The sequence below is a fragment of the Sceloporus undulatus genome, chromosome 9, assembly GCF_019175285.1.
Source record: "Sceloporus undulatus isolate JIND9_A2432 ecotype Alabama chromosome 9, SceUnd_v1.1, whole genome shotgun sequence".
NCBI classification, from domain to species: domain Eukaryota; kingdom Metazoa; phylum Chordata; class Lepidosauria; order Squamata; family Phrynosomatidae; genus Sceloporus; species Sceloporus undulatus.
This window is the reverse complement of record NC_056530.1, coordinates 25,753,099-25,778,394: the sequence shown is the minus strand read 5'-3', so window position 1 is coordinate 25,778,394 and position 25,296 is coordinate 25,753,099. Positions and strand designations below refer to the sequence as shown.

Below are 25,296 nucleotides of genomic sequence, written 5' to 3'. Positions count from 1 at the left end.
CTTTCAGTGCCACTTTTAGTTAAAGTTGACCATAGAGTTTCCCTGGAGGAGCTACAAAGACCTAGTGGAGTGTCCTCTCTAGGAATCTCTAGGTCTTTCAGTGCCACTTTTAGTTAAAGTTGACCATAGAGTTGCTCTGGAGGACCTAGAGATCCCTAGAGAGGTGTTCTCTCAGGTATAAACATGGCATTTTGGTTATTTGCGTTTTTTCCATATTCACAGGGGTCTTCTGCCCCTAACTCTAGTGAATATGGAGGGACAAGTGTATTGTGTGTAGGTCCAAAGGGTTTGATGGCCGAACTGGGAATCAAACCCAGATTAGTCCAATGCTCAGACCGCTCTGAAGGGAACACCAGCAACAACCACAACCAGGGCATGCGGCCCAGAGCCTGCCTGGCGTTTCTCTGCAGCGCTAGACAAACACAGTGCGTCAGGAGGAGGAGTTGTGTCAAACCAAAGGCAAGCAGGGTCATGTTTGTGGCTCCTTTGCAGCCACACCTTGGCATTTTGTTAACTGGGAGCTGGCAGGTGACCCGCTTGCTCACCCCAGGCCTCCTTGACCCATGGAAGCTACTCCCCAAACTGGTCCATCGGGTCTTGGACCTCAGACGCTCAGGACATCACTCCTGATGCTTTTTGCTGGAAAGAGTCATCTTTGTAAAGGATCCGGCTGACAAACGCATTGCCGAGACTCAAGAAACCCCATTACGCACCCCCTAAAAGGAACTTTTTCTGCCACTTTGTGCACATTTTGACAGCGTTTTCCCCCCACAGAGCATGTTGTCTTGGTTGTCCTAACAAAGGGATTGCGACAATATGCACTTTGGAATTTGCTTTACGGTCAGCGAAGGTCCTCCTGGGTTTATCTTATTCGCTTTTGAAGAGTTGGGAAGGAGCGTAGCTTTTTAAAACCATAATAATAATAATAATAATAATAATAATAATAATAATAATAATAATTCTGTGTTTTTAAACCAATTACAAAGGAACAGAAACAGAAAAGAGAGAGAGGAGGAAAGGCAGGCAGGAAGAATGTGTCGGATGCGATAAAACAAAGGCGAGGCGTATCTAAAGCTGGCCCAATTTCCAAGAATAGATACAGATTCCCATAAACTTGATGTCTGTCAAATACAGGTCTGTGGTTATATAAAACGGTGGGATCTCCATTGCAATGATGGCAGGTTAATGTTTATTTCGCTAGCCTTTTACCAACATTCAGGGCAGGCCAGGTCTGAGCACTTTGACCCGGGACGAAATTCGATGTTTCGGGAAAGTCCTGTAAATAACATGGATGTGTACTTTCAAAATTACATCCTCATAACCTCATCCACAACTACTTTTTGTAGAAGAGCCAGCATGGCACATCATGGCTTGAATGTTGAACGTAGAAACAATGCACTTTGACACCACTTTGATTCCCAAACTTTGGTCTTTGGAACCTCTCCTTGTATTTGAATCCGTCAAACCCTGGCCAGCGAGGCCTGAATTTCGGAGCAATGCGGCGCCAGCAACCTAGGAGTTAACTTGGGAGTTAAAGGACCATCCAAGCATGAAAGGTGGCTTTTTCTTCCCAAGCAAATTGGGGCCCTGTTTACCTTTCCCTCCTCCTCCTCCTCCGGAGACCCTATTCCCACTTGGATCCAGTGTTGTTTATACTGGCTTATTTCCCCTTAGTGCTTTCCTGAATTCTCTATGTATTTCCCTATAGACCTCAGACATTGTCTTGTTGCATCAGGGATGCTTGTGGGATTGCACTTCCAAGAGACTCTATCTATCTATCTATCTATCTATCTATCTATCTTTTCCTTCCTTCCCTATTGTTGTTGTTGTTGTTTTCTTAAAATGTTTCCAAGCCACGAATGCTTGAATGCGTGGATAAAGAGGCCACTGTAAAACCTTATCCTCTTTATCGTTCTTAGCCCAGCCCTCTAATAAAAGCCCCATAGACAGGGCTGGCGATTCGTTTTGCGCACTCCACCCGTTTTGTGGCTGCAAAGTGTGGGTTGTGTGTCATTTTGTCTGGCTTTGTCTGGCCCTGGCTTGGCATCCAGCCTCCCTTTCCTCATTTCACATCCTCTTCCTTTTCTTGTTGAATAGCGTAACCCCAGGGGGGCTTAACAGCCGGCGCATATGGACGCGCATCTGAACACGGAACGGAAATGTGTTGCTTTGCCTGCTGGCTCCTTTATTCTGGTTTTGGAGAACAAGGGCTCCATTCTGTTTGGAAGCTTGAAGACCAAACCATCCTATGGCTCTCAACAGAGGCGTCTGGATCCAATAACATGACCGTCTATTGCCTTGCCGAAAAAGGACGGTCATGTTACTCGGATATAAGACGCCTCTGTTGGGAGCTATAGTTCACCCTGGTTCAGGGCCAGGTCAAAACTCATGGCACCTGGTGGTTTCACATCCAAGTCCTAACCGGGGCTGACTCTGCTTCGCTTTTTACGCCATTTCATAAAGAGTTTTCTTTGGCAAGGGATCCTCAGAGGTGGTTTTGGCCGTTCCTTCCTCTGACACACGGCTTGCAATACCCCCCATCCAAGTGCAAACCAGGGCTGATCCAGCTTAGCTTTCCAGATCAGAGTGTTTTGCTCTGGGCTGGACAAATCTAGTGCTTTTAAACCTCTCAATGCTCTGCTGGGAACTCCTGCCGTGACCAGTGTCCAGTAAATACCATAAAAACCAGTTGTCTCAGCTGGAGTTGGTTATACAAAGGAGCAGGGCCTTATTTCCTCCAATGAGGTCAGAATCTGCAAAGGAAGGGGAGCCGGGAGAAAACAAAGCAACTAGGAAGTCTGCTCTTTGCAAACATACAAACCTTACTGAAAGGGTGCAGAGATGGCTTGCCTTGTGTGTTGCTCTGCCCAAGTGAGTAATGTGTATGTGAGCAGCGTAGGAGGGAAGGAAGGAAGCCAGAACTGGGGAAGCCAGAAATTCCTGCCGGTGGGTCGGAAGGCCGCTTAACCCCGGCCTGCCAGGCCTCCTTTAACCCTTGTTCTGGGCCTTCGAGCCATTTCCGACTCACGGTGACCCTAAAGCAAACCTGTCCTGGGGTCTTCTTGGCAAGGTGTGTTCAGAGGAGCGTTGCCACTGCCTTCCCCTGAGGCTGAGAGAGTGCAACTCATTGCCCAAGGTCTCCCAGAGGACTTCCATCATTGAATCCTGGCTTCCAGAGTCATGGTCCAAGGCTCAAACCACTGTGCCACACTGGTTCCTTACTCCATCCCTTGTTGTTGTTGTTAGCTGCCCTGGAGTTGGCTCCGACTCATAGCAACTCTATGGATGAGACCTCTCCAAGAAGCCCTCTCCTCCTCTGCTTCCTTGCCCAGATCCTGCAATAAGCCCTTGCCCATAATATGCCCCTTGGGCAACTCTTTCCATCTTGTCTGTGGTCTTCCTCCCTTTCTTTTACCTTTCCTAGCATTCTTGTGTTTCCCAGTTACCCATGCCTTATGATGTGGCCAAAGGATGATAGTCTCGACCATCTTTGCATCCAAAGACAGCCCTGGCCTGATCTGTCCAAGGACCCTCTCATCCGAAGTCCTCTTCTCCAGACCCACATTTCAAAGGAGTTGGTTCTCTTTCTCTCTGCTTCCTTCCCTCTCCAACTCTTGCATCTGTTCATGGGGATGATGGGGAATACAGTGGCCTGGGCAATTCTGACTTTAGTGCTCAGGTGCATGTCTTTGCTCTGCAATGGCCTTTCCAGTCCTAGTCCCTAGGGTCCATGCATGACCCCATTCTCCAGCATTGAGGTGCCTCCTGGCACATGAGTCCCTTTGGGTCCCGTCTCGTATCCCAGGATTGCGCTTGTCCCTTTTCGCACACCTCTGTTGGAACAAAAGTGTGTCTGTGTAAGGCGTCTCCCGTGACCCTTGGGACTTTGCCAACCTCTGCCAAGCTTAACAGCGTTGAGCCCTGAGTCATAGTTTTTGTGGCCTCCTCTTCCTGGAACCCATTAAAGAGACGTGAAAGTCCTTTTTTACATTTATCTCCATGTGTGCATCAGCGCATTGGACTCCTCTCTGTCTGCGGAGGTGTGTTTGTGTGTCTGATGTGGTTGTCGGCCTTCAACATCCCCCCTTTTGGCAACAAATGCTGGGCACTTTCATCCACCACTATTTGCACACCAAGCCCAAAAGCATCGAAAGTAGCAAGAAAGATGCTCAGTGTTGTTGTGGCTCTTCAAGTCGTTTGTGACTCAGGTTTTCCTGGCATGATTTGCTCAGAGAGGGTTTGCCATGGCCATCCTCCGAGGCTGAGAGAGTGTGACTTTCCCAAGGGTGCCCAATGGGTTTACATGGTTGAGCTGCGATATAATAATGTCTTTTAAAATATGTTTTAAAACGTTTCTCTTCCCCGCAGTGTCCTCCATCTTGGGTCAGACCACCGTCGTCGAAACCCCCGAGAACCAGCGTAAGTCCTGGGTGCGATTCCCTTTCCTTGCCTTCTCCTAATCCCAAGGGATTTTGGAGCGCTTTGGTTAAGTCTGGATATGTCCTACGCAGCAGCCTTTCCCAACTAGATGGGATCTGGACTACCATCCCCATCATCCCCAAATAGGCCTGGAATTGCAGTATGTACCATCCAGGCAGTAGTGCCTGCCTGCCTGCCTGCCTTCCTTCTTACCTTTCTTTTTTCCTTCCTTATTACCTTCCTTCTTTCCTTTCTTTTTTCCTTCTTACCTTTCTTTTTTCCTTCCTTCCTTCCTTCCTTCCTTCTTACCTTCCTTCTTTCCTTTCTTTTTTCCTTCCTTCCTTATTACCTTCCTTCTTTCCTTTCTTTTTTCCTTCCTTCCTTCCTTCTTTCCTTCTTACCTTTCTTTTTTCCTTCCTTCCTTCCTTCCTTCCTTCCTTCCTTCCTTCCCTCCACTTGGATTTTTGACACATCATTTGTGCATTTATTGGACAAAGTGTGCCCTTTGTGTCCTTTGACAACCCTAATATTTCCTCCTCCTCCGAAATTTCAGCGGTCAACTTGCCTTGCAAAGCCTTGGCGTCGCAGGGGACCCCGAAACGCCAGGAGTGGAAGTTCCAGAGAGATGGCACCACGGTGTTGTTCTATCATGACAACCAATTCACTGGTGTGTAGCCAAAGTGTGTATCTTTGTGTGTCTCTAAGTGTATTAAGGTGACCCTAAGATGAATCCATTGCAAGGTTTCTTTAGCAAGAGGGGCGTTTGGCATGGCTTTCCTCTGAGGCTGAGAGTGTGTGACCTGCCCTAGGTTTTGCAAGGCAGCTAGCCTTGTCTGTCAGAGAGCTCTGGTGCCACAGCAAACTGCAAATCCCAGGATTGCATAGGATGGAGCCATGGAAGTTAAAGCAGTATCAAAGTGGGTTATATCTGCAGTGCAGATGCTGCCTACATCAGCTGGGTGTGTTTGTGTGGGTTGTGGCAAAGTCATTGCAAAGTTGCCCCCTTCACTTCCTAAAATGTGTGCATAGAGGAGGGAGATTTGGGTAAATAAAACAGGGGCATGTAGTTGGTGAAGGAAGGGCATGTGGCCCATTCCCAACCTGTGGCAGTTGCCCATGTTCAGGGTGTGCCACCCAGGCATATGTGGGTCTTCCTAGCATTTATTTGTGTTCAATTGAACATTTTCTTTCTTTCTTTCTTTCTTTCTTTCTTTCTTTCTTTCTCATCAGACGGCTACAAAGACCGGGCTGTTTTCTACCCAAATGAGATCTACCTGAAGTCAGCGACGCGCAAAGATTCGGGCTTGTATACCTGTGAGGTGCTTGGCAACTCCTTCTCTCAGTCGCAGGTGGAGCTCATCGTCCAAGGTATAGCTTTCCTGCACCTTTCGAATCCGCAGGCGGCATCAGATGGTCTAAACCTCTTTCTTAAACCATGGTTTGAACCAGGTTTGTTTAAACTGTGGCTTGAACTGAACTTCAGCTCCCAGAATCCCTGACAGTTAGTCAATCTGGCTGGGGCTAAACCCCTGGAAGACCAAAGGTTGGGAACCGCCAGTTTAAGCCATTGTTTGTGCCAGGTTTGTTTAAACCATGGTTTAAACCTTGGCTTAAACCAAATGACTTTTTAAAATGCCACCCCTTTTGTTTGAAAAATTGATTGTAGATAGATAGATAGATAGATAGATAGATAGATAGATAAAATCAATTTAGTAAAAACATATGTGTGTGTATAAATATACGTGTGTGTGTGTGTGTGTAGAATCATAGAGTTGGAAGAGACCACAGAAGCCATGCAGTCCAACCCCCTGCCATGCAGGAAATCCCAATCAAAGCATTGATTGAGTCTGGCTATATAGTCTGGCTATTATTGATAAAATCTCTTGGATAAGAGCAGATTTGGATGCCAATTTGAGGACAGAGACAACTAGAGAGGCACCCAGTGCCTCCGCCATTACTGTTAGGCTGGATCTATTTGAGTTGGAAAGTACTGAGGATGTGGACAAGCTTCTCTGTGGTTTGACAAAGACGACTTGCCCATCCTGGCTGGCTCTCCAGGAGGGAGAAAAAGTCATGGAGATGCTGAAAAACATTAGACCACTCTTAAAAAAGCCCTCCCTGGACCCCCTGGATAGAAATAACTACAGACCAGTCTCGCTACTACCGTTCCTGAGCAAGGTGATCGAGAGAGCGGTCGCCAATCAACTACAAGCAGTCTTGGAGGAAACGGATTTTCTGGATCCATTTCAAACCAGATTCAGGATGGGATACGGAGTGGAGACTGCCATGGTCGCCTTAGTCGATGATCTCCGTCTGGGCATCGACAGGGGAAGTGTCACCCTGCTGGTGCTCTTGGACATCTCAGTGGCCTTTGATACCATTGACCACGGTATCCTTCTGGAACGCCTGAGAGAGTTGGGTATTGGAGGCACTGCATTGCAGTGGTTCCGATCCTACCTCTCGGGCAGGTTCCAGATGGTGTCGCTTGGGGACAGTTGTTCGGCCAAGAGGGAGCTCAAATCGGGGGTCCCTCAAGGTGCGATCCTGTCCCCAATGCTATTCAACATTGACATGAAGCCGCTGGGAGAGATCATCCAGAGACATGGGGCGGGGTGTTATCAGTACGCTGATGACACCCAAATATACTTCTCTATGTCTCGGACTGAAGCAGTGACTAAGGATGGCATCTCTCCACTGAATGCCTGTCTTGGGGCGGTAATGGACTGGATGAGGGAAAACCAACTCAGGCTGAATCCAGGTAAGATGGAGGTACTTGCTATAGGAACCCCAAATCCAGGAATGGAGTTGTGTCAGCCAGTTCTGGATGGGGTCACACTTCCCCTGAAGGATTCGGTCTGCAGTTTGGGGGAGGGGGGTGCTCCTTGACTCGTTGCTCCAACTGACAGCTCAGGTGGATGCGACAGTCAAGAGCGCCTGCTATCAGCTTCGTCTGATACGCCAACTGTGCCCCTTCCTGGAGCCGAGGGACCTGGAAACAGTAGTACATGCACTGGTCACCTCTCGATTGGACTTCTGTAATGCACTCTACTTGGGGCTACCCTTGTGCCAAGTTCAGAAACTTCAGTTCGTACAAAATATGGCAGCCAGATTGATCACGGGAACTTCTAGGAATGACCATATAACACCGGCCTTGAAGTCCCTGCACTGGCTGCCTATTAGTTTCCGGGCAAAGTACAAGGTGTTGGTGATTACCTTTAAAGCCCTCCATGGCTTGGGCCCAGAGTACTTGAGGGAATGCCTTCTTCCTTATTGTCCATCGTCCCACACACTAAGGTCCTCTGGAAGAAATCTACTACAGCCAAAAAGATCTAGGCTAACATCAGTCTCCCGGAGGGCCTTCTCTACTCCTGCTCCTAAACTATGGAACGACTGACGGAGGAGATCCGTCACATTCCCACTCTGACAGCTTTTAAGAAAGCACTCAAGACGGACCTCTTCCGGCAGCCTTTCCAACCTAGTTACCCTCCCCAGATATAGAGATATTGTCCCCTCATCTGTCTATTCTTCCCCGTCTATCTTTCTGCCTTTTTTAAAATGCTTTTAATGTTTTTATTGTATTTTATTGTTGTTATAACTCCCCCGGATTCTTTGTGATTGGGAGGGCTAGAAATAAATCTTTATTATTATTGTTGTTGTTGTTGTTGTTGTATTTTTCGAGTGCCACCTTTCAAGTGCCCCTTGGCAATGGCTACTCTGGCCTGAATCTCCGATGCGTCCGCTGGGCATCCTGACCAATATATCCCTTGCCCTCATTCCCTTCCTTACTGTCTTTGCAGTCCCACCATCCAAGCCCAAGGCCCATGTGCCGTCCGTAGTGACCATTGGCACCAAGGCTGTCCTCACCTGCGTGGAGACCGATGCCAACCCTCGCCCGACCTTCAAGTGGTTCAGAGACAACGTCCAGATGCCCACAGACCCCAAAACCAGCACCTTGTTCAAGAACTCTTCCTACTCCCTGGACGACAAAACCGGGGTGTTGGTAAGTCCTCAAAATGGAGGGGTGCCCCCTTGGAAGATCTTCAGTGGGGTGGGCTTTGACTTTGGGGGCAGAAAGGGTACCACACACAAATAGCTATGTAGAATCTAGCATCCATAACTAACCAGAGATGCATCTGCACTGTAGAAATAATGCAGTTTGGTACCATTTGAAATGCAATAGCTGCATCCTGTGGAAACCTGGGATATGTAGTTTAGAAGAGGCTGGATATAAATAAATTATTATTATTATTATTATTATTATTATTATTATTATTATTATTAGAGAGGTGCCAGAGTGCCTCTCTTCTCATCTTCTCTGCAAAGAGTAAACGACAAATCCCAGGATCCTTTAGGATGGCTCCTTTAAACTGGTTTCAAACCACGTTATTTCTGCAGTTCAGATGTGGCCCATATCTCTGCAATCCAGCTCTTGCTAAGCCTCACTTCTCCCTCTCCTTCTCCCCAGACTTTCGAACCCGCGACTGCCTTCGATGCCGGGGATTACTACTGCGAGGCAGAGAACAAAGTAGGGCTGCCCCAGAAGTCCGATGCAGTGCTCATGGAGACCAGTAAGTTGGCATCAACCTTTTTATTTAGAAGGTGGAGTCACTCGAGGGTTGGATTCGGACTCTGGCCTGGGTTCGAATCCCTGCTCAGTCCTGGAAATCCCGGGGGAGACCTGGGACAAATCCTGCTCTCTCAGCCTCTGAAGTTGGTGATCCTAAGGCCTCCATGGGGATTTCTTGGCAAGATTTGCCTTTGCCTTCCTCTGAGGCTGAGAGTTTGGGACTTGCCTAAGGTCACCCAATGGGTTCCCATGGCCGATCAAGGATTCGAACCCTGGTCCCCAGAGTTGTACCTTGATGCTCAACCCATTACACTATGGAGGCTCTCTTGGAGAGTTACTGAAATGTCATTTTGTGCCCAAAGTACCGCAACCCGCCTTGAGTCCCATTCTGGGCAAAAGGCGGGATATAGATCCTTGAAATAAATAATACATGTTCATTTATTCTTATGCCACACTTGCAGGCGAAGTCAACGTTGGGGGCATCGTGGCGGCCGTGGTGGTCCTTCTCATCGTCTTGGGGCTGGTCATCTTTGGCGTCTGGTTTGCCTACAGCCGGGGATACTTCAGCAGTAAGTAGCCACCGGAGTCCTTTGGGAGATGGAGTTCGACGGCTTGGAGAGCTCCAACAAAGGGGTTCGCCGTGAGAGTTTGCAGCCCTTGGTGCTACGTATCCCTTATTGCCCCCAGTCCCATAGGACACCAGTATGGCCACTGAATGGTCAGGGAAATAGGATGGAAGGGAAGTGAGCAAGAAGCATGGACTGTCCTCTGTCTCCAGTTTTCCAGGGCAAGATGAATTCATTTCTTCTCCCTGGGGAACTATGGCCAAGATGGGAGATGGTCCCTGCTTCTTGGTTGCCTCCTCCGTCCATGCATTGGCCGCACCAGTGACCCCAGGGAGTTAAACTGGGATCAGAGTGGTATAATTGCGCATTGTGCAAGGTCCCCAGCAATGCATCTCTTGCATATCCAGAGGTAGAAGCATTGGCCGTGTAGCAAAGCAGAACAACATCCAAACCCCACAAAACACTGATATACGTATTGGGCCAACTCAAATGCATAAAATGCGTGATGCAAGTGTTTGGATGCGTGAGTCCATGAGTGTCTATGGGAATCATGCCCAGGAGAAGACACTATGAGACTGGATCAGAGCCTTCCTTTGTTGGCTAATGTATCTCCCTCTTTGTTTTCCTTTTCAGAAAGAAGAGAGTGAGTAGACACTTGTCTGGTCGGGATTGCAGCCCTGGGATTGGTATTGATGGCTCCTTTTCCCCTCCTCCTGTTTCTCATCCCTTGTTTTTATCCCCACTTTTTTATCCCTAACCCATTTTAGCACCTCCAATAAGAAAGTCATTTACAGCCAGCCTTCCAACCGGAGCGACGTAAGTATCCAAAGGACCCACTTTCCTCCTTCCTTCCTTGAGAAACCAGGGGTTGCAAAAAGCATTGGCGGTGGGGTCCCATGCAACGCCAGGCAAAAAACAGCCCCAAACACTAGATTGTGGGGCAAAAACACCACAAAAGCAGCAGCACTGTTATTTTGGTTACATGCCACATGCACACAGCTGAAATATGGCAAACAAGAACAAACAAAACGCATACATATTAAAAACAAGCCACGTTTTAACATTAACCGTATATATATATATATATATATATTAATCTCCTCACCCTGTTCTTTCTTTCTTTCTTTCTTTCTTTCCCTCCCTTTCTTTCTCTCTGTTTTGCAGGGCGAATTTAAGCAGACGTCGTCTTTCCTGGTCTGAGTGATGCCCTGCTCCTGCTTTGGGACCTGTATTCGAACCCGACTCTTCCTTCCTCCAAAGCGGTTGTAAATGTTCTTTGTGGATCTTTTGTAATTAAGTGTGATTTTAAAGCTGCAATTTGTTGTTTTTTTAAAACGAGATTTTAGTGTAAATGTTATTTTTATGTATTATTGGTTCAGAGCAAATGCCTTAAAACCCTGCCTCTCCCAGGTTCGGTCCCATAAAGGGCCGGACCATTTTGGCTGCTATCATCACTCAACGTTTGGCTCCTGTTCCCAAACTTTGGATCCTGTGGCCTTGTGAGATGTCGACGGCGCCTTCAGCAAAATGGGGACGGGTTGTTGTTGTGAAACCCCTACACAACCTGCTTCTGCAATGGGGTGCAGTTGTGTTACCGACTTACATTTTCCCCCAAACAAGAAGGGAACTGGTTTGCAATTCAGAAGCTGGAAACAGAGGGATAAAGCATGTCCATCCGGCTTCTTTTTAAAAGGTACATTTACAATTGGTCTTCCAGCTCATGCACTATGCATTTTATTCTCTAATGGGCCAAAATTGCATGATGCAACATGGATGTTTTGCAGTCCCTTCCGAAACCCATGGGCATCAATGCGCCTGTGTCTTGGATTTTGGCATGTTTTGGACTCCAGGGTAGAAAAGCTTTTGCCCTCCAGATGTTTAGCCCACAACGTCTGTCATTCCCCAAATATCTGGAGGGCCCCCAATCCCTGAACCCAGCCCCAAAGCTCTCATTGTGTCCCCACTTGTCTTAAACCCGACCTCATTACCTTGTGTGACTTTATAAATATGCTGCATTGTTGTCGTTTGTAATTTTATATGCCGGACACAGGACGAGAAATAAAAGTTTGTGTCTCTTTCAGCCTCCTTGCCTGTATTGCAACGTATTTCTGCCGTTTGCATGGAAGCGTCTGTCCTTCTGATGCGCGCAGGTTGCTTTCGTTGCGCTCTGGCACTTCGTAGAATCGTAGAGTTGGAAGGGACCCCAGTTCAAGCCCCTTCTGCCATGCAGGAATGCCCCGAATCCCAGCCCTCCCGACAGATGGCCATCCAACCTGTTTGAAAACCTCCAAAGAAGGAGACCCCGCCACTCTTCCTTTGAATTGGTGCCCATTGCAAAAATCCCCGCACAGCAGATATCCATGCGTTGAAACATCATGGTCAGTGATTCCCAAACTCTGATCCTCCAGATCTTTAGGACTGCAGCTCCCAGCATCCCTGTTTCTTGGCCAAGCTGGCTGGGACTTCTGGGAACTGAAGTCCAAAACATCTAGAGGGTCGAAGTTTGGGGAATCTGGACATGGCAAAACCATTCAATTTTGCACTCCCAAAAGGCCGTTGAGGCAGATAGGAAGTCCCAAGGAAAACCCCAGCCATTGCTAACATCTCTTAAGTCTCAGGACAAATGTGGCAAAAGAAAGAGGAGCTGGTGATGCCTTCCCAGATGCATAAAAAGTGCGCATCACTGGCCTGTGGCTGACCTCACACTGGGCTGGAGCACTGGGCCAATTGGCAGGGCCTTTTCTTTGCAGCCCAGTTTCTATAGCAGCTCTGAGCCCTTGGCAGAAATGAGTTAAGATCCAGCCCAGGTGGCTTTGGAAATGAATGGATCCCTCTGCCAGGGCCTTGGGAAAGCCATTCCTTCCCCAAAATTGGCCTTAGACCAGCAGACTATGGAAGCAGCGTAAGGATGGAGAGGAGAAGCATGGCTGAACATTGGGTTTGGAGGAAAGGTGAGGCAATGGGGGATCCTGAGAGATGAGAGGGCCTCAAGATCACAAGGGTATCCCTGTTTGCAGATCTGAAAGGCTGGACTCTGTGAGATTGTCAGGTGTGCCGGACCCATGTCTGTTGTGTTCAGATGAGTCTAACCATCAGTTCACACACACAAAAACCCAGCCTCCCACCCAATAGTTGTCTATGATTCAATTCACATGACTGATTTCAATTTGGATGTAGGTGGAGCGGAGCGGTGGAGTGGTCTCCCGGGTCAGAAGGGCAAGGAGTCTGCTCCAGGTTTTGGATAGATTTGGATCTCTCCACTTTGAGCAGGTTCAGCATCTTAGACAGCTCTCTCAAAGCTTGCATTAAAACTTGGAGTGGATTCACTGCTCCCTCTGAACTGGGAGCAACCATTCTCCAAGTGGTCCTGCCGCTGGATTTTCAGGTACTTACGGTTGTTGTTCCCATGGCTTTCTCCTCCAGGCTGACCGCCATCTTGGCCCCCGGCTGCCTCCATGGCGGAGAAAGAGACGGAGAACAAGATCTCGCTGACCGAGGCCCAGATCAAGGACCTCAAGGGAGCCTTCGAGAAAGGAAGCTTTTCCGACTACTCTGAACAACTGAAAGGGACTCTCCAATCCCTGGAGAACATCTGCTTAGACGTGGGCATCACCGGTGAACCTGGCGTCGGCAAGTCCACCTTCATCAATGCCTTTCGGGACCTGCGTGCGGAGGACGAAGGCGCAGCTCCAACCAGAGGTGCCAGCGCCAACAAGGAACCCACAGCCTACCCGCACCCCAAGTATGCCAGCGTCATTCTCTGGGACCTGCCGAGCATCGGTGCCCCCGATTTCCACCCGAGAGAGTATTTGCAACAGATCAACGCCCCCTGCTATGACTTCTTCATTATCCTTGCCTCTCAGCGCTTTGGCCTCATCCATGCCAAGCTGGCTCAGTACCTCCTGAAGCTCAGGAAGGACTTCTACTTCGTCCGCTCCAAAGTGGATGAAGATATGGAGCTGGGTCGGCAGGAGTGTCCTTCCAGTTTCAGCGAAGCAGACGCCCTGCAGGAGATCCGCGAGGGCTGCCTGAGAGACCTCCAAGCCTCCGGGGTGAAGTCTCCCAAGATCTTCCTGATTTCCAACCTCTCCTTCAGCAAGTATGACTTCCCTCTCCTTGGGGAGACCTTGTGGAAAGACCTGGACCTCCAGAAGAGCCACTCCTTCCTCCTGGCCACCCCCAACATCTCCCATCGCCTCCTGGAGAAGAAGAAGAGCGCCATCATGCAACACTTGTGGCTGGTCTGTGTGGTGGCGTGTGGGGTCCATGCAGAGCCCATCCCAGAGATCTCCATCGCGTGCGACACGGAGCTCCTGGTCAAGACACTCCAGGGCTACTGCGTTAACTTTGGCCTGGAGGAGTCCTCTTTGAGGAAGGTGGCCGAACACGCAGAGCTTCCCTTTGAGCAGCTGAGGGCCCTGGTCAAGGCCCCTCTGGCCGCGGAGGTGGCCCCAGAGCTGGTGGTGGAGCTGCTGGTCGAAGCGGCCGGCAAGGCCCCCAAGTTGCCCAAGCAGCTGGTGCCCATAGCCGCCATGGGGCTGTCCTTTGCCGTGGTCTACAACATGCTCAAGGCCTTTGTGGAGGAGGTGGCTGCTGATGCGCACCGGATCCTGCTCAAAGTCTTCATGAGCCACAAGCCCCGGGAGGAGTCCCAGGCCAACATCCCAGGAGCCTTGGAGGACAACGGGGGCAAGGAGATGGGTCCTCCTTAAATCCTATGAAAGCCTTCAACTCAGTCTCTGTGGTTCCTCCTTCTTTCGATGCATGGCTTCTCTTAAGCTTCTCGCTTAGCCAGGAGTGTGTCTCCACTCCATAGTTAAATGCAATTGTTTCTGCATGGTCCAGGGTTGGATGAGCTGTCCTTTGGGGTCCCTTGAGTCAGTGTCCAGTCCTTATAACTGTTGTGAATCCAGCCTATGGAATCCTGGGACTTGTAGTTTCTTGAGATACTTAGAATTCCAAGTCCCTCGCTCAAATGCAATCCTCTGCTGCTCCAGAGAGAAGGACATGGAGCAATGGATTCAAACGTCAGGGAAAGGGATTCCACTCACACACTCAGAAACCCCGAAGGCAGGCTCTTTGAGTATTTACTCTTTGAGTAAAGAGTATTAGGAAACTCTTTGGGCATTTATAGACACAAGTGTCCTTTGAAAAGATCATGGTGGTATCAGGTTAAGCTATCGTAACAACTTTTATTTCCATGACGTTCTTCCTTATAAGAGTTCCGGGAGGCAAAAAACATCCATTAAAGCATGAAAGTAACACATTGGTTTGTTTTTTAAAAGGATATGTATAGGAATAAATTACATCTGTCTGCAAAAACATGATTACAAGAAGGATACAGCCCCAGGAAAGTGGACTGAAGTGTTGGCTCATTCATCCCAAATCAGTTCAAGGCTGATTTTCTTTCCAATCACGTTATTGATTCACAAGAAGTTCCATGAAGTGTTCTCCCTTTTGTTACAATAATGGTCCAGTATTATATACATCTAGATACTATATTCATACAGACAAATACACATAGACATATATATTGTATTACATAGGTATATTTTCATGGATCCCTGAAAGATATAAAATGTTGGGGACGTCAGAAACATCTAGGGACAACCAGATTTCTAATGGAGAGAGAATTTAACCTGAAATTTACTCCTGCCGAGGGGTCCTTTTATAATACACAATGATAGCCCTGTGATTCCACTTGAATGGACATGGCTGCATTATAGTATGGAATCCTGGGATGTATAGTTTGGGTAGCTACGAGACCTCTCTGGCTGAAAAGCATCATGCCTCTCCCTAAACTACCAATCCCAGGATGCCCCAGGATGTCACCATGTCATGTTAAAGTGTAACCATAGTGTTATCACTGTGTTATGCGAATGGACATCATCTCCCATCATCCATGAGGACAACAGGGTAATTTAGGGCAATGGGACCGACTGAAACACCCAGCTCCATTTTCTGAAAGCAAAGAATGCAAACATGATTCGACAAACAATCAACGGACTGGTATTGCTGCCCAATATCTGCCACCTGGGCCAGTGCCAACCCTGCCTGGAGCTTCCTGGCCCTATTTTTGCCACCACTGATGCCAATGTTCATTAAGAGAAGGAGCATTCTCCTCAGAATTGAATCCCTTTCCCTCTTGGGTGGATGGTGTGCCCTGACAGTATAGAGGCCACAGGTGCCCACATCTTACTTGGCACACTGGTCTTTTAGGAACGAGGGCAAGGAGAACCGTTGGAAAGAAGGCCTGGTCTGAAGGCAAGAGAGCATCGCCTCTGCTCCACTCAAGACGATCTTGCGTTCCTGGATCCAGCCTTGGAGGTCTACCAGCCCACAGTCGCAAAGCAAGGACAGTCTGCTCAGATCCAAGGACCGAAGGCCCTCCAAAGGGAGAAACGGCGAAGGCGAGAGAGTCACCAAGGGATTCCCACTCAGGCTGAGGACACGCAAGGATGCCAAGCCATAGAAGACCCTCTTTGGAAGCACAGGGAAGAGGTTGTTGGAGAGGTTCAACATCTGCAAAGACCTTAAGGGCTGGAGAAGACGCTCGGGCAAGCTCCGAAGTCCGTTGGAGCTGAGGTTCAGGACGGCCAGCTCTGCTAAGCCTTGAAAGATGTTCACACATTTCTCCATTTCCCAGATGTTTCCCAGGCTGTTGTGAGAAAGGTCAAGGGCCTGGAGTCGTCTGGGGCCTTCTCCGACTCGGTAGCACCTTGAGAGACCGTTGCTTGAGAGGTTAAGAGAAAGCAAGTTGGGGGTTCCTGCAAGTTGACTCCAAAGTCCCCCCAGATCGTCCAGGCGGTTGGAGGAGAGGTCCAGGTGAGCCAGGCTCTTCCCGAGCCGCTCAATGCCCCAGACGTCCCGGATCCGATTTTGCCGCAGCGTCAGGTGTAGCAGGGATGGGAGATTCCCAGCTGGGACCCGCGAAAGTGCGTTGTCTTGAAGGTCCAGGATCTGCAAGGAATTCAGGCCTGCCAAGGCGCCGTTTTGGACAGCTCCAATGTGGTTGGACTTCAGGATGAGATGCTGCAGCAGAGATGATCTCAGGGCCCTCAGGGACTCCTCATAGAGTTCGCCGAGAAGGTTCTCAGAGAGATCCAGAACAGACAGTTGGTTCAGTCCTGCAAAAGCCCTGTCGTGGATCTTGGTGATCTGGTTGGATCTCAAAAGAAGGACATTGAGATCGGGGAAGGCCAAGAAGGCCAAGGAGACTAGCTCATTGAGGAAGCCATGGGAGATGTCCAGGGAGAAGATACTGCTGTGACGCAAGCCAGAGAAGGTGCTGGCAGAGATATCTTTTGAATTGTGGAAACCGAACCCTCGGCCCAAGGCTCCTGAGTATTGCATCTTGAGGTTCTGGATCCTGGTGCCATTTAATCTGGTGAAGAACCGCTCAGCTTTGTCCACGTTCCAGGAGTTGGAGGAGATGTCCAGCGTCCCCAGAGTGATGTTGAGGAAAGGGTTGCCGCAGTATGGATAGCTGAGCAGTCGGTTGGAGGACAGGTCAAGAGTGTCCAGGCGATGTCCCCTGAGATGCTGGAGGTCGTCCCCACAAATGGCCCCGATTTTGTTGAGCTTCAGCTGAAGGATGCTCAGCTTCTTCAGCCCTTGGAAAGTTGGGTCAGGCCTCAACCTGCGGATGTTGTTTCCAGAGAGGTCCAGCCTCTTCAGGGAGACCAGATCCTGGAAGTAACCCTTTTCCAGGACTTCTTCATTGAAACCGTCAGCATCCAAGAGCAAGACCTCTAGTTTAGTGAGGCCCTTGAAAGCGTTGGGGTGCAGGGTCAGGTTCCTGTTCCCCCCAAGGTCCAGGAAGGTGATGTTGGTCACGTTCTGGAAGGCTCTCTCCCCGACAAAGAGGGATCCCCCCAGTTGCTTCCCCAAAGACAGCGCCTTCAGGGACTTCATGAGCGGAAAGGAGGAATTCAGGATGGAGGAGAAGAAGTTGAAGTTCAGAAGGAGGACCTGGACGGAAGGATCGAGGTCCGGGAGCATCTTGTGGCGCTGAGCCTGGCAATTGGCCACTTGCAGAGCATTGACTGTATACTGAGAGCAACGGGGCAGAGCATCCGCGGCGCGACCCGCCAACAAAAGCATGACCAAACCAAAGCGAACTGGAATCAAAAAGAAAGGGGTTTGCATGTTAGTTCCCTGCTAATTTTCAAACCCTAAAAAACTACCATTCCCAGGGTCCCATGGGGCAGAAAGGAGACTGTCTGCCATCTCCAGGTATGGCTAGAAAAGAATCCTGCCATTGCTGCCAATCAGTTTATTGGGCTTTATGTACCAAGGACCTATCTTTAGTGTAACCTAAGTTCCTCTCTTCCTGTATCTGGATTCAAAAGCTATGCAAGGTCTTGGATGGGAACAGTGGCGTCACTAGGGTTGGTGACTGCGGGAAGGAAGGAAAGGAAAGGAAAAGAAAGGAAAGGAAGGAGGAAAGAAAAAAAAGAAAGAGGAAAGAAGGAAGCCACAGGGGAGCCGCAGCCCCACTTTCTCTCCTGGTCTTACCTTTCTGGGCCTCCAAAGCTGGCCATCTTTGGTGAATCCTCAGCATGGCTGCCAGTGCAAAGCCAATGTCTCTCCCTTTCTGCTTGCCAGGCCTCCCAAGCCGCTGCCCTATATAAATGCCACCCCGAATGAGGCAACCAGCTGCCCTCCGGAGCCCCACGCGTCAACCTTCAGTTGGTTCAAAGGGGGGGGGGGGAATGGGTTAGCAGTTGCATAATGGGGAAATGCTGGGGGAATTCCTCCTGGCCCTGGTTTTTAATCCCTTGCCATGCCCGCCCCTGTTCCAGCTCAGCAGCACAACCTCCGTGGGTCGAGAGCTTCAGAGCCAGTGGTGGAAAGGAAATGTTCAACTGGGTTTGACTGGGGACAGGGCCCCTGCTGCGGGTCTTGCGTCACTGGGTTTAAGAGGAACGTTCAGGCCTTGTACCTTGGACACAGAAGGGTACACCAGCGAGGACTGTAAGAGGAACTGTCCTCCAGAACAGCCATTAAATGCAATTCAATTGTTTCCTGTTGCATTTCATCACCCCCCCGGTTGCAAACCAGAATAGCTAACTGGTCTTTACTGGACCAGAATGGCCTCTAGAGCAAGTCCGCCAAGCCTGCCCTTTTAGGACTGCCAGATTTTCATCGAGAGAGACTGCGGCTGTTTGTCTGGAATTAACTTCCAAGGGGAACTACATGCCATATAGTTACATTTGGGTTTGGGGGCTGCAAGTGGTCCCCAAATCTGCTTTGTTTGGGAGTGACGGGGGTTTGCCAGATTCCCTCCCTCCCTCCCTGATTTCTCTTTTTCTGTCCCAAATGGGAGGAACTGCCCCTCTCAGAAGCCTCTTTCTGGATGAAGAAGCCATCCTTCACACTCTTGCACTGTTTTAACAGCTTTCACATGGTGCAGTTTTTCAAAATGTAAGTGGATGCTTACTTTTAATAAAAGGTTGCCTACTTGGGGCTTGTCTACATTACCTAAAAACCCCTTAGATGCAGCCCTTGGCCTTCTACGATGGACACAGCTTTATGATTTTACCAAGGACTCCATACCTTGGTCGCAACTGTGTTAAAGCAGTTTGCATTAACTGACCATGAAAATTAAAAGCAGGTTAAATTATCCTTTATTTATGATACAGTACTGCTAAATTTGGAGACTCCCAGTCAGAAACGGTTTCCACCAGCCCTCTCTGCTTTTCTCCAAGGTGCCCAGTGGGTCTGCAGAAGCAAAGGAAGTGTAAGTCCTCCTGCATTGTCCCACAGCTGGCCCTGCCTTCTCGCTGCCCTATCCGCGTTCGCAGATGACCTCAATGACGCTCTGCTCCATGGGCACTGGGTCAAGGCACCGGTGGGCCGTGCTGCCCACAATCTCATCCAACAAGAAATGCACCAGGTTCTCGTCCGAAACGAAGCGCCACAGGTAGAGCTGGAGGTAGTAACAGTCCACCTGGATCTGCTGGAGGCCGAAACGCCCGAAAGTGCGCAGGCGGACGCACTCCAGGAAGGTCTTCAGGCTGATCTTGATGATGCCGGTCAGGACAGAGACCTGCGTGGGAGAGGAGGAAGAGGGGAACATAAAAAGGCGAAGAGCACGGATCGGACTCTGAAGATCCAGGAAAAGCTAGTGGTGTTTTCAAGCTCGACACAAAATGCTTCATAACATAGTGGAGACGGGAGCCATGACTATACATGAAATTCACTGACGTTTCCTATACACCTTCTACACAGAGCCTGAAGGTAATTTTATACACAATATTTAAAATGGTTTTGTGCATGAAACCTCCTTATTAAAGTCAAAAGGGGGTTTCAGACCCATTCTCACCTTGTTGAACTCCACAGGACTGAATATATCGATGCGCTCCGAGAAAAGCTTCTGGATATTGCTCAGCAGGTTGGTATCCATGGGGGCACTGCGGAGGGAGGAGAGAACATGTCAGATTCGGCTACTTGCCACTTGCTTGGCTGCCTGTGAGAATGACTGAGTCTTCAAGGATGGAGGTGGGAAAGGAGAGGAAAGGGGCTGCATGAACTGGGGCCAGGAGGGCTGTTTGCCCTCCTTTCGCCCCTTTCTCCCTTGTCTGCTCCAGCACTTCTCCATTCCATGCAAGCTCCTCCTCATTCCCTGTTTTGGCAAAGCAACAAGTTGTCCCTCCACCTGCACCTAACCCTGCAAACTAGGTGAGACTACTCCGGCGAATCCAGCTCACCTGGGTGTGTAGCTGGGGGGCATAGCGGCTCTGCTGCCGGGAACTGCTGTAAACGGAAAAGGTCCTTTTGCTGGAGTCGCTGCTCTGGGCTTTCCGCACGCCTTCTTCATACAGGAGCCCAACCTGTGCAGGGAAAAGGCAGGGGTGCATCTCAGCCCTGTTCAGAGAGGACACTCTGCCCCGGTTCCAAAGCTGACCCCTCCGTTTATGGGGAAAGTGAAACATGGGTCCCGGTTCCTTCCAAGGGCCTGTCCAACTAGCCACTTGCCTGGACATCGATAGAGGTGGCGTCCTCCACCACGCGCTTCATGACGGCCCGGACGTTGCGTGGTTCGATGGTGGTGATCCAGTCCCGCGTCTCCACGCTCTTGCGCAGCATCTGAGAGATGATCAATCCCTGCACCTTCACATAATGGTTCAGTAGCTTCTGGGCGGCTTCCCGGGCCTCGGCACAGAGCCCCGTGACAGGGGTCACCGGGGAGTGGTCCTGGGACAAAAGCAAACCAGGATAACTAGCAGCAGCAAAAAACAATGTCCAGAGAGCTCCAAATCCACTAGTAATCCTTACATCTGACCCTTCTGATGGGCCAAGCCAACTGTTCAAGTATTCAGAATATGTCAGGTTGGAGGTAAAACCTAAGGTCACCCAATGAGTTCCTGGCTTACAAGTAATGCTGAAAAGCACACCAAAGCTAGGCAAAGTCTGGGAGCCATTTTTCCAGGCCTAAGAAAAATGGAGAAGCAAAGTGTCATAGGATCAGGGTGAGCCGGCTGGGTTTTTTTTCTGGGACTCCCCCAAGATCAGGAGAAGGAAAGAGGCATCCTCTGGGTAAGCGCACAAAGGCCTGGTGAGGCACACGTGGCAACTCCCAAATACTGCAACAAGGAAGCAAAGACGTCCTGTCCAACACACAGATTGTGCAAATGGTACATAAAGTACACATTTCACTTCTGCTATTTCATTCTCTGTGGAAAACGGAGGCAGCTTGTGGTGGGATTTCCCCCTTTTTGGGTGGTTGCCTCAGGCTTCCTGGTTATTTTATATATGATATTTTAAACAATCTTGGGCATGAAACCAAGTTTGTGTATGTTAAACCATCATCACAAGGCAAAGGTGTCACTACGTCAGCCACCCACGTGGAGCTTGAATTTTGGAATTCATCAAAGCTGTTCACTTAGCCTTTCGCTCAGCCTGGGACAGAAGCATCTCTTCTATATACCTGGACCAGGAACTGCTCGTCGGTCAGAGTCAGGATGTAGCTGATGGTGGAGGTCTCATAGTCCAGGCAAAGGCGGGAGAGGAGCAGGAGCAGCGCTGGCGGCGTGGCGCCTCCCTTGTCGCCTGTGCTCTCGCAGAAGTTGCGTGCCGTCTGGCAGATCGATTTGATGAAGCTGACGACGAGGCCTTCGCGGACGCCTTGGCTGCAGAATTCACCCTGGAAGGGGTAAAAGGCAGGAGTGAATAAGAGGCACAACAGCAGAAGAAGCCATTGGATGGCAATGCAAATGTGTCTTCTAAAAAACCCCAGGTATTTGGAACAAAGTAGGGCATCCAAACCACGTCACCAAAAATGTGAATTGGCAGCAACTACAAGAGTGTAAGTCCAGGCTATAATTGTACTATTGCTGAACAAGAAGCTAGTCTAACTCTCTGGGGTACGTACCCTACATATACACATACATACATATATGTTATAAAGAGGAAACCTTCCCACTGTACCTTGAAATAGGGTTTGTTGGAGAAAGTGATATCCTTAGCGGTGAAGAGGTGGACATAGGTGAGGACCGACTTGATCTGGTTGAGAATGGAAGCCGAGATGGTGGCCAGCAGTTCGGCCAGGCTGGGGCTGTCCTTGCCCACCAGGCGAGGGGTGGCCAGCGACTGGCGCACGTCCGTCAGGCAGTCCATGTAGAAGCTCTGCAGGGCCTGGAGGTACTGGCGGATGCGCTCCTTGGCCGCCCGCACCACGATCTCTGTGCCCTCGGAGGCCGCCCGGGATGCCGGCACCAATTTGGCCAAGGCCTGCAAGCGTCGGTGGAAGCGGTCCAGCGCCCGGACCAGCAAGGAGTTGTCACCTACCCCTTTCTCCAGTTGGATGCGCCTCTCCACCAGGACAAAGTAACGCTCCATCAAGTCGTCCACAAAGGCCACCAGCTTGTCGTGGGCCATGCGGGCGATGTCTTCCCCTCCCGCCCGGTTGACAAAGAGCTCCTGGTAGGAGGCGATCACCAGGCACATGTTGCTGACAAAGCTGTTGCAGCCCCGGTCGGTGAACTCCAGGATATCGGTGGCTGGTGCGGCCGTGCCCAGGGCTTGCCCCTCGCCCCCCAACTCAGCCTCCAAGGCTTGCAGCTCGGCCTCCAGGCGGCAGCGGGCGTGAGAGAGAAACTCGTCACACAGCTCCTCCGCCGGTTCGCCCAACTGCAAGAGCAACTCCACACATTCGGCTAAGTCCTTGGCACCGGAACCACCATCCCTGGGGAGACAGAGAGAGAGAGAGAGAGAGAGAGAAGGGCTCCCTTAGAGCTTGGTCACAGGCTGAGGCTGCATCTACACTGCAGCATTAATACTGCTTTAATTGCCATGGCGTTTAGCCTTCTGTATTAATGCTCTGGTGCCACAACACACTGCAAATCCCAGGATTTCCTAGCATGGAGCTATGGCAGTTAAAGCAGTCTCAAACTGCATTAATTCTGCAGAAGGGCAGTAGCTTCCACTGGTTCCAACCTGCCAGCTGGGATTATGGCCATAGAGTGCACTTCCTCCAGGTAAAAGGCTGCCATCTCCCCGCTGGTGCCTACCTGAATTTCTCGCGCAGCTTCTGCGCCAGGTCGGCCATGATCTTCTGGCAGTCATCCTGGATGCCCCGGAAGGAGGGCATGTGCTGGTACTGGTGGAGGATGGAGCGGGCTTTGCTGTAGTACCGGACAGCCTGCCCATAAGCCTCCAGCTCCACGCATTTGGTCAGCCGGGCCGGGAGCTCAAAGAGGAACTGCAGCTTGCGAAGGAGGGCGTGGACTCCTGGGTTGGAGGAGAGAAGAGGCCAAGGTGAGGCAGCAGAGGAGCAGGCCTGGGGCCTGGAGAGCAAGACATAGCCTTCCCAGCTCCCAGGAGAGGCCAAGCTCTGCACGGAGAGGCCGGGGAGGGAAGCAGGGCTACAAAGCAAGGATGCTGTAGCTCCTTCCTTTCCCAGCCCTCCTGTATCAGCTCCTAGGACCTGCCTGCTACTTCTTCACCCCACCAGTATCACAGAGTTGGAAGAGACCCCAAGATGGGCCCTGATCCAGTCCAGCCCCCTCCTTCTGCCATGCAGGAACTCTCAGTCAAAGCATCCCCATTGACAGATGGCCATCCAGCCTCTGCTTAAAGAGAGCCTCCAAAGAAGGGGACTCCGCCACTCGCCAACGAAGCATTTTCTGCTGTTGAAGAGGAACCTCTTCCTATTGTTGAGGTGGAACCTCTGTTCCTGGAGCTTGCCTCCATTGCGTCCTCTTCTCTGGAGCAGCAGAAAACAAGCTCCCTCCACCCTCAATATGGCAGCCCTTCCAACACTTGGACAGGTCTGCCATATCACCTCTTAACCTACACAGCAAGGGCGTTGTGCGATGCGCTGCCCTCCCTGCCTACCGGAGAGCTTGGTGATCTGCTGGTGCTGGTCCTGCAAGGTGCTGCTGATGCTGGCGCTGAACTCGGTGATGACGGCCATGTTGGCCGCCAGGCAGTCCATCTCGTCCTCCATCTTCTTGAAGTCGTTCTTCATCTTGCGGATCGTGTCTGGGGAGAGAAGGAGGAGGAAAGGGTTTGGCTGCTATGCGGGTGCTATTTCCTAAGGCCTAAGCCTGGTTTTGAACCAGGGCTGCTGCTGTTTGTGGCTCCCAAGGAAGAAGCCTGGCCCCGCAGCCCATGAAAGCCTGGCTTACCTGTGGCCGAGATGAACTTGTTGTAGTTCTCATAGACCAGGGTCTGCATGTCGCTGTCCAAGGCCCGGATCTGCCTCACCATGTCCGTCTCGCAGTCCATCAGCTGGGCCAAGGGGCACTCCTTCCGCAGCTGGAAGGGCAGAGGAGGAGAGGCACTCTGCTCATGCCCAGAGGAACAACCTGCCTGGCTCCATTCCGATGCCCTCCTCCTCCTCCTCTTTCTAATTGGATTCGTATTTTAAACCCTTTTGGACCAAGGAGCTCTTGAGGAGGGAGACAGAAAGGCACTCTGCCCATGCCCAGGGGAACCTTTGGCCTGGCAAAGAGCTTTGTCTGGGTGCCCTTCTAAATCCCTTTAACCCAAGCAGGCCTTGAGGAGGGAGAGAGGGAAAGGCACTCTGCCCATGCTCAATGGAAGCACCGCCTTCGACTCTAGCAATGGAGAGCCCCTTGTGAAAGAGGGAGGGAGGGTTGCCATGGCGACGGAAGGGGCGTGTCTCCCAGTGAGCGCCGGTTGCCACGGCGACGGCGAGGGGCGGTTGCCATGGCCTTTACCTTGGTCAGGAAGGCTTCCGGGTCGAAGTGGGGCCCGTTGATGTCTGTGGGGAGCTGGCCCTGGCCCTCCGCCGCCGCCGCCATCTCCTGCTGCCCCTCTTCCTGCGGCTGGAGTCCGTAGTAGAGCTTCAGCATACCGCGAGGCCTCCGCTTTCCTCCCGGCGGAGCCGAGTCCCTCTCGGCCGGAAGGGCAGACATGGGGCCCCCACTCGCCAGGGTCCCTCACCGGAGGCGCCCGGCCCTCGCGGGGGAAGGAGACCACCAGCGCCGCCAGCGCCGCTCGCACCGCCACCAGCAGCAGAGCTACGTCCCCCAGGTCCCGCATCCCCCGGAAGCGGCGCCGGAAGAGGCAGCGGAAGCGGCGCGGGAGGAGGAGGAGGCGGCCTAGAGTGGACCCTCTCGTTGGTTCCAGAGTAGAGAGTGGTGAGTCCTAGAGCGGACGTTCTCTTCGGGAGGCCTAGAGCAGACAAGAACTGAGGTACTGTACGTTGAACTCCTAGAGTGGCCGTTCTCTTGGCTTGGGGAGGGAGGCTGGCAGGCCTAGAGCAGACAAGAA

General features: G+C 50.8%; 4 protein-coding genes across 5 annotated transcripts in view; 2 read left to right on the top strand and 2 right to left on the bottom strand.

Annotated features, from left to right (window-relative positions):
* F11R (F11 receptor) overlaps window positions 1-11,632 on the top strand; it is a 17,883-nt gene extending 6,251 nt beyond the window's left edge. Inside the window, exons 2-10 of the mRNA XM_042439620.1 lie at window positions 4,369-4,419; window positions 4,973-5,086; window positions 5,650-5,787; window positions 8,217-8,419; window positions 8,885-8,987; window positions 9,448-9,555; window positions 10,186-10,195; window positions 10,320-10,368; window positions 10,717-11,632. Of these exons, the coding sequence (XP_042295554.1) occupies window positions 4,369-4,419; window positions 4,973-5,086; window positions 5,650-5,787; window positions 8,217-8,419; window positions 8,885-8,987; window positions 9,448-9,555; window positions 10,186-10,195; window positions 10,320-10,368; window positions 10,717-10,752 (812 nt within the window). The 3' untranslated portion in view covers window positions 10,753-11,632. The remainder of the gene's footprint in view (window positions 1-4,368; window positions 4,420-4,972; window positions 5,087-5,649; window positions 5,788-8,216; window positions 8,420-8,884; window positions 8,988-9,447; window positions 9,556-10,185; window positions 10,196-10,319; window positions 10,369-10,716) is intronic.
* Window positions 11,633-11,784: 152 nt separating this feature from the next.
* Window positions 11,785-14,816, top strand: LOC121915389 (interferon-inducible GTPase 5-like). 2 transcript variants are annotated; one of them, XM_042439617.1, is made up of 2 exons: window positions 11,785-11,930; window positions 12,976-14,816. In XM_042439617.1, the coding sequence occupies exon 2, from the start codon at window positions 13,008-13,010 to the stop codon at window positions 14,262-14,264; it is 1,257 nt and encodes a 418-aa protein (XP_042295551.1). In that variant the 5' UTR covers window positions 11,785-11,930; window positions 12,976-13,007; the 3' UTR covers window positions 14,265-14,816. The 2 variants fall into 2 exon arrangements, with proteins under 2 accessions (XP_042295551.1, XP_042295550.1); XM_042439616.1 differs by having other exon boundaries at window positions 11,785-12,503.
* On the bottom strand, window positions 14,812-18,804 carry LOC121915386 (toll-like receptor 5). Its single transcript, XM_042439608.1, has 2 exons — window positions 18,070-18,804; window positions 14,812-17,672 (listed from the first exon to the last, which is right to left on the bottom strand). Exons 1-2 carry the CDS (start codon window positions 18,113-18,115, stop codon window positions 15,748-15,750), a joined length of 1,971 nt encoding a protein of 656 aa, XP_042295542.1. The 5' UTR covers window positions 18,116-18,804; the 3' UTR covers window positions 14,812-15,747.
* A 360-nt stretch (window positions 18,805-19,164) lies between these two features.
* VPS51 (VPS51 subunit of GARP complex) lies at window positions 19,165-25,108 on the bottom strand. The gene is given in 11 exon segments (XM_042439607.1): window positions 19,165-19,603; window positions 19,880-19,967; window positions 20,265-20,281; window positions 20,283-20,387; window positions 20,533-20,751; window positions 21,485-21,700; window positions 21,985-22,741; window positions 23,067-23,286; window positions 23,893-24,039; window positions 24,186-24,315; window positions 24,741-25,108. Coding segments are annotated over 11 exon segments (2,358 nt in total). The 5' UTR covers window positions 24,939-25,108; the 3' UTR covers window positions 19,165-19,342.
* Window positions 25,109-25,296: the final 188 nt, after the last annotated feature.